This window comes from Trichoplax adhaerens, genomic scaffold (genome assembly GCF_000150275.1).
Source record: "Trichoplax adhaerens TRIADscaffold_2 genomic scaffold, whole genome shotgun sequence".
Lineage (NCBI taxonomy): Eukaryota > Metazoa > Placozoa > Uniplacotomia > Trichoplacea > Trichoplacidae > Trichoplax > Trichoplax adhaerens.
In genome coordinates, this window is record NW_002060944.1 from 2,795,051 (window position 1) to 2,803,964 (window position 8,914).

Consider the following 8,914-nt stretch of genomic DNA (forward strand, 5'->3'; position numbering starts at 1 on the left):
TTGGTCATTACAGAGTAGTACCAGAATTAGAACACGTCTTATTACTTGCATATCAAGCATTACAACCAGATTTAACACGATCAATTTTCGTTCGCCATCGGAAAGTCGTCGTATTCGCTATAGTTGTCCCAACACGTTTTGTTCTGGTCCGACCACAGCAACATTTACTAAAAGCTCTGGGTCATATCTGAGTTTGAATGCTTTTCAAAATTCCACGGGTGCACGTAGTGGCATTACGCAGCTATCTATGGAATTTATTGCAAAGTAAGTTAAGATAATTGAACTATTAATTTTAAGCATTCTATCGCTCTGTTTAGCTACATTCCATATTTGTAGCCTACTACAGTCACATTTTTACGGTTCCGAAGCTATGTAGGAATACAATGAAATACTTGCCACGGGGTTCATAATTAATTTACAGATTATTTACGGTACTAAATAAAATTTTGATAAATTTCTAGCATTGAATAATTAGTCACACCTAGGAACTAAAATACACTAAGTTTGACTATATGCGTATACTATTATAAATTTTGAGATCACAAAATTTTAGCGACTGCAATTACTGATTCATTCAGATTGTTATTTTTGGTATAGTTGAGGTTAATTAGGCGTATGTAGCTACAAATTGCAGTTTTTTATATCTCGAAGACTTTACATATTATGTCAAATAGTATCAACTATATATTAAGGTAGTTCGTTAAGCATTTCAGGAGAAAAGAATTATCGTGCCCTGATTATAACATTTGTAGTACTCGTTCGTCTTAAATGGTATACATTACGCTTTTGATACTATAATATGTTCTTAATTATTTATAAATCAGGGTTGCCTATTTTATCATTAAGGAGCGAGAGAGTGGTTACTGTATTGTATTATACTCTCATTCCTGGTTAATTAATTATTTACCATTTCTAACTATATCTTTTATCGTTATAATCAAATTTTGGACATATCAAAGATCAGTTGTTACTTTTGTTCATGTTGTAATATATAAATTAGTGAATAAGATATTTAACGGATTCATTTTCTTATATCATCGTATTTTAGTTCTCCAAATGGATTGCTAGCCTATATGGGAACAGCAACTAGTGATTTCTTAACTGTATACCTACAAGACGGCAAGGTTAATGTTGAATTTAATATGATTGGCACAGACGTAGCTTCAGCGAGAAGAAATACATCTTTAACGTACAATGATAGACGATGGCACCGAGTTACTGTCAATCGTGGATTAGGAACCAACGACAATAACTGTGTTCAAATGATAGTTGGTAGTGAAATAGTGCCAACAACTTGTTTTACCAAACCAGGTCAGTTGATGGATAATTCTCCTGGATGTATTTTCGATTAGCTATCTTCCTATTCAATACTGATATTAGATATTGATACTTGAGCTCTTTCCAAATAATATTCTTGGCTAAGATTAGACATTTCTATCTGGATAACTAAATTGAGTAATAAAATACAACTTACTATGCCTTAGAAGCTAAGAAATAAATAGTAATTAATTCTTAGCTTATGAAAAGTTTTATAGTTATGAATATCATTTACCTGTATCTAATAGCTAGCGCCGTAATTTCTCTAAGGTATCAAGATGTCTTTATGGAATGATCTGTAAATAACAATTAGATCGATTTACTACCTGAACGAATAGAATTAACCTTATCTTATTCTTGGTCAATTTGATAGGAGCTGATGTACCACCTTACTTCTTATCTGTGTCTGGTTATTTACAAATTGGTGGTTTACCGCCGACATTACCTTCGCCGAGTAACTTCCCCGGTATTGCTCGTACTAATTCTTTGCTAGGTTGTATACGTGATGTCCGATTTAGCGATACTGCTGAACCGCTGTTATTATTAAGTTTAAATAATGATTCCGTAGCAGAAGCTAACGTCCAACACGGCAGTTGCTTTACTAACGCTATTTGTGAGCCTAGTTGCCCTTATCCAGAACAATCATGTAATTTTACATGCTCATGTGCTCCTGGTTTCTCTTTAAATTCAACCCAGCCCGAATTAAACTGCACTAATATCGATGAATGCTCACTTTACCAACCTTGTCAAAATGGCGCTACTTGCGTCGATGGCATCAACGATTATACATGCGTTTGCGGCGAACTATTTAACAAGGGGAAAAACTGCACTATACAAAACAATTGTTTGCCCAATAATCCGTGCCAATCGAATTCAACCTGTCAAGACAACTTAACTAATTATACTTGTCTATGTACTCCAGGTTACACCGGTGTAATTTGTTCACAAGATATTAACGATTGTCTACCGAATCCATGCCTAAATGATGGTACATGCGTTGATGCTGTTAATAACTTTACGTGTTCATGTAATAGAGCCTGGACAGGTAATACCTGCGAAGTTAACGTTAACGAATGTGCATCAAATCCTTGTTTAAGTCGTGGAAATTGCACAGATTATATTGATGGTTATGTATGTGGATGTTATGCTGGTTTTGCTGGTACAAATTGTGAGACAAATGTCAATGAATGTGTCTCTAATCCATGCATTAATGGTGCAACGTGTGTCGATCAAATTAATGATTACATCTGCAATTGTCTACTTGGTTTTACTGGTAAGCAATGCCAATCTAATCTTGATGATTGTTTAGCGGGCTATTGCCAAAATGGTGCCACATGTGTTGATGGTATCAATAGTTATCAATGTAATTGCGCTTCTGGTTGGGATGGTGTTAACTGTACCATTAACATAAATGAATGTAATTCATCACCGTGCCTTAATGGCGGTAGTTGCACCGACGACATTAATGGCTATCAATGTAGTTGTGCATCTGGTTTTACTGGTACTTTATGTGCTACTGATATCGATGAATGTATATCAGATCCTTGCCTAAATAATGGCACATGTGTCGACCAACCTAATGGCTTTCGTTGTAATTGCATGTCAGCCTATACTGGTATAATATGTAATGGCGATGTTAATGAATGCACTTCTTCACCTTGTCGTAATGGAGCTGTTTGCGAAGATCGTTTAGGTGATTATTTTTGTAAATGTCCTCCTGGCTATACTGGTAAAGAATGCCAAACCAATATCAATGAATGCACAAGTAATCCGTGTCTTAATGGTGCAACATGCTTTGATGCCATCAACGGCTATGTATGCCAATGTTCAAATGGATATACCGGCACAACTTGTCAAAGCGACATTAATGAATGCGCTAGCTCCCCATGCAGTAATGGTGGCACATGTAATAATATGTTAAATGCATTTAATTGTACATGTGCACCTGGTTACACAGGTTTACTATGTACAAATGATATTAACGAATGTATGTCATCCCCATGCATGAATAATGGTACTTGTTTAGATCAAGTTAATGGATATGCCTGTAATTGTGCGCCTGGATATAACGATACTTTATGCCAAAATAACATCAATGAATGTGTATCTAATCCATGCCAAAATGGCGCTACTTGTATCGACGGTGTTAACGGCTATGTGTGCTCATGTGCTTCTGGTTATAATGGTAGCTACTGTGAAAACGATATAAACGAATGTAATTTGTTACAACCATGCAAAAATCAAGGTAATTGTACTGATCTACCCAACGACTATCTATGTAATTGCACAAGTTTTTACCAAGGTAAAAACTGTACGGAAGACATTAATGAATGTTTAACGGCTAATCCTTGCGTCCACGATCCACAAGGATGTATTAATACCATTGGTAATTACCGATGTCAGTGTCAACCAGGCTATACCGGTAAAAACTGCGATGTCAATATCAATGAATGCCAACCTAATCCTTGCTTCCGTAGTAATTGCACCGATTTAGTAAGCAATTATTATTGCAACTGCAGTGTTGGTTACACTGGTCAAGATTGCCGTGCTATCATTGATCCATGCTTTAATCAGCCTTGTGTCAACGGAGCAACATGCCAATTAATTAGCTTTTTCAATCGAACATTTGAATGCAGTTGTCCATCAGGCTTCAATGGGACGTTTTGTCAAAATGATATTAATGAGTGCTTAGCCAACCCATGCCTAAATAAAGGTAATTGCATAAATCTTAACGGATCCTATGAATGTTCATGTCTAGCTGGATTTACTGGGCTAACGTGTGAAACCGACTTAAACGAATGCGCTAATCAACCATGTCAAAATAATGGCACATGTATCCAAGGTGTTAATTCATTTGAATGCCAGTGTCCACTTGGTTATAATGGTACAACTTGTAATCAAGAAATTAATGAATGTTTACCTAATCCATGTAATGGTACTGATAAACCGATATGTATTGATTTAATTGGCAACTACAGTTGTGTTTGTCCCGCAGGCTATACTGGTAGTAATTGTACAACGAATATCAATGAATGTGGTAGTAATCCTTGCCAAAACGGTGCAACATGTTCCGATAGTATATTAGGCTATACTTGCACTTGTCCACCTGGCTTTACGTCGATACATTGTGAAGTTAGTATTGATGAATGTGCGTCTAGTCCATGTTTAGAAAATGGAACATGTGTCGATTTAACAAATGCGTACCGATGCGATTGTATACGTGGATTTATTGGTACTAACTGTGAAGCTAAAATATTTATGTGTTTTCCTGATCCTTGTAATGGTCAGACATGCATCGACGGTATTAACAGGTAAGTTACATGCAGTTACACATAGAACCATCATCAATCTAATAGGATAGCTTCGTTACTTTGAGATTTTAATGAAAGAGTGAGTATTAGATTGAAATGTTTATCTGTAATATTGATACTAATTTATTTTATTTTAAAATTTGATGAAAAGTAAAATGTACAAGTAGATGTATAATTTGAATAGCTTACATCCCTACTTGTACTTCCTGACCTACTTGTCACATCAACTTGTAAATATAGATAACTTCAGTTTAGCAGTATGTGCTCTAAGCCTTATGCCAAATATCCCTATTAGGCTGTTAACAGACATGACGCAGAAAAATCTTTAAATTGAAAATGTCGTATGTTTTACTTGATTTATTTAGATATACTTGCGTATGCGAACGTGGTTATACCGGTCGTAATTGTACTGAATCAGTTGTTGATTGCAACTCGGCTCCATGTCAGAATGGTGGCTCTTGCAATTTCGATACTACCACACAGATATTTAGCTGCAGTTGCCCAACCGGTTGGAACGGTACTACTTGTAATGAAGACGTTCATGAATGCCTCCAATTCCCTAATTTGTGTAATGCAACAAGTAGCCTGTCATATTGTAATAACACTCCAGGTGGATACCAATGCATCTGTCAATCCGGTTATAATGGAACTTTCTGTGACCAAGAATTGAATGAATGCCAACTCTATTCGCCATGCATGAATGGTGCTACATGTACCGATGAGATTAATGATTATAATTGCTCTTGTGTAGCAGGTTATACTGGTAAAAACTGCTCTTCCAATATAGATGAATGCGCATCTAATCCGTGTAGAAATGGCGGTAGCTGTACGGATTCAATCAATTCGTATCAATGCAACTGTGCTATTGGATATACAGGCATCAATTGTGAAACTGAAATTAACGAATGTCTATCATCGCCATGCCAAAATGGAGCAACATGCACTGATCTAGTTGGAGATTACAGTTGTGCTTGCACAGTAGGATTTACTAGTAAAAACTGTGAGATTATGATCACGGCAACGTTTAGAAATGATCAATCATATCTGGATGCCGGATTAGTGTTAAATAATAGACAAAAAGGCTGGATCACTTTCCGGTTTAGAACCTCAGTTGCAGACGGAATACTCATGTATAATGGCGATGTAAGCGAGCAATAATTAATTTTTACTTTTTTAAGAGCGATGAAAATATTATTGATTTACGGTTTATTACCGTACTTATAACGTTATTCATTCTTATTTAGGTAAATACCCAATCACCACCTATCCATCTAGCGGCTGAGTTAAATGGTGGATCTCTTCGAGTAACATATAACGTTGGTTCTAATACTGTTGTCTCTACCATTGCAGCTAACTTGAATGATAGTAATTATCATAACGTTAATATTAGTTTTGAAAGTGAAACTGTGGTCTCGACTGTAAGTCAGACCACCTGTGCTGGATCAATTTGTCGTGCGACAGCGACTACCAATACAGTCAATAGCACATTTAATTTGGATGAACATTTATATATTGGCGGTGTTATTAATATTGCCGCTACAACACAAGCAAGAAGGAGAAAGCGAGCTACTCAATACTACAACGACGTCTTTTTAACTAATCAAAGCTTTATTGGATGCATGGACAATCTCGTAGCTAATGATCGACAATTATCATTTCAAAGTCGAACAACAGGTGATAGTCGGCGACCATCGCCTGGTTGTCAACGTGTTAATACCTGCCATTCATCTCCGTGTATCAATCAAGGTACTTGCACTGATCGTTGGATAGCTTATACATGTAGCTGTGTCAGTGGTTGGTATGGTCAAAATTGCGAAATTCAAGTAGATACATGTAATAATAACAATTGTTCATCTCCTGGCACACAACAATGTGTCGATATCACAACTGGCTATCGATGTGATTGTAACGCCGGTTATACTGGTAGCCGTTGCGAAACTGATATCAATAACTGTATTCCTGATCTTTGCCAAAATGGTGGCCAATGCGTCGATAGAGTAGGCTATTTTATTTGTAACTGTACTGGTATTGGCTATTCTGGGCCATTGTGCGAGATCGATATTAATGAATGTTCATCATCACCTTGTCTTAACGGAGGAACATGCTCTGAAAGTTCAACAAATTCTTCAATTACAGTTACTGGACCAGGATATAGGTGTGCATGCCCAACTGGCTACACAGGTAACAATTGCCAGGTCAATATTGATGATTGTGCATCAAATCCATGTCAGAATGGAGCAACATGTACTGATCTTGTTAATGATTTCCGATGTGGATGTATAATCGGTTACACCGGTAAACAATGCCAAACAAATATCGACGACTGTTTATCCTTACCGTGCCAGAATAACGGTACGTGTATCGATTTGGTCGCAAGTTATCGCTGTGATTGTCCATCTGGCTACAACGATACATTGTGTCAAAATAAGCAAACGCATTGCTTACAAAATTACTGCTTAAATGGTGGAATATGCCATAATGAAACCCATTCTATCCAGCCAAATTGTACTTGTCGATTAGGTTTTATAGGTAATTTATGTGAAACCAACATTGATGAATGCCAATCGACACCATGTCTTAATAATGCAACATGTCGTGACGCTGTTAACGGTTATATCTGTGAATGTATACAAGGCTTTAATGGTACAATATGTGAGAATGATATTAATGAATGTGCAATAGCGCGTTGTTCAAATGGTGGTACATGCAATAATTTAATTAACAATTATACATGCAGTTGTAATCCTGGATATACTGGTCGTGATTGCCAAATTAATATCAATGAATGTGGTGGAGTAATTTGTCAAAATGGTGGAACATGTATTGACGGTGTTAATAATTATCAGTGCCGCTGTCGTAATGGCTTTACCGGTCAACATTGTGAAACTAATATAAATGAATGTGCATCGAATCCATGCCGTAATCAGGGAACCTGTGTCGATTTAGTTCTAGGATATCGCTGTAATTGCCTGAACGGATATACTGGTGTGCACTGTGGCAGTGACATACGCGGTTGCAGTTCAGGACCATGTCTAAATCAGGCAACTTGTCGTCCATCAGTTGGAGGTGGATTCGGTTATACTTGCAGTTGTGCACCTGGCTACACTGGCGACTTTTGCCAGACTAATATTGATGAATGTCAATCCATTGCATGTGCTAACAATGGTACATGTATTGATCTAGTCAATGCCTATCGTTGCCAATGTATAAATGGTTTTACTGGTGGACTGTGTCAAACATTTACTACGGCGTGTACTTCTAGTCCTTGCCTAAATAGTGCAACTTGTGTAACATCTGGATGTAATTGCGATAACATCGACAGTCAGCTCTGCAACGCTAATGATCTTCAGTGCACAGCCATTGCCTGTTACAACACGACGACATGCCCTAACGGATTTGATCTCTATGATTGTAATTGTGGCAATAACGGCTATACGGGTACCAATTGTGAGCTAGATATTAACGAATGTACAACTGGTAACACTGCAAGATGCGGAAATGGTGGTCAATGTATTAATACCCCTGGCTCATTCACATGTAATTGTTCATCAACTGGCTATACTGGGCAATTTTGTCAGCAAGATATTGACGAATGTACAACGCTATCACCATGCAACGCTGCTAATAGCATTAATTGTACCAATTTACCTGGCAACTATAGGTGTTTCTGTCGTCCTGGTTTCACCGGCCGCTTTTGTCAGACTGATATTAATTATTGCATTAACCAGCCATGTCTCAACAGTGGCGCCTGCATTGAAATTAATGCTGGTTACCAATGCGATTGCACTGGAACTGGTTTCGAAGGGCCTCTTTGCAATATTGAAATTAACGAATGTAATAGTACCGCTAACCAATGCGCTAATGGATCAACATGCATTGATCTATTGCTAGGCTACAACTGCTCATGTACAAGCCAATATACAGGGAGATACTGCCAGGATTTAATTATAGGAGCAACTGTTGCACCTGTTAGTGTTGATGCGGTTGCTATTGCTGTACCAATCCTATTAGTTATTATTATTATCGTCGTAGCTATAGTTATCTTCCGATTCTATTACAAACCTCGAGCCAGAAAAGCAACTGGTAAATACCGACCGAGAGAAACCGAACAAGGCTCACCAATGTCAACATTAGAATCAGAAGGCGCTGATAGGCTTATTTAATTGTAAAATAAAGTATGTATACTCATATCGTATTTAAATAACAATATGAAACACATATGTCTGAAAGCAATTAGAAAACTGATTCTTGTCCTGATATACAGTACGTATAATATGTATATATGA

General features: G+C 37.2%; 1 protein-coding gene across 1 annotated transcript; it reads left to right on the plus strand.

Moving 5' to 3' along the window:
* Positions 1-2,370: 2,370 nt before the first annotated feature.
* Positions 2,371-7,750, plus strand: TRIADDRAFT_21526 (uncharacterized protein; the record flags this gene model as incomplete). The annotated part of the gene is made up of 4 exons (XM_002109261.1): positions 2,371-3,539; positions 4,359-4,474; positions 5,293-5,619; positions 7,263-7,750. Coding segments are annotated over 4 exons (2,100 nt in total), but the record flags the coding sequence as incomplete, so codon positions are not given.
* Positions 7,751-8,914: the final 1,164 nt, after the last annotated feature.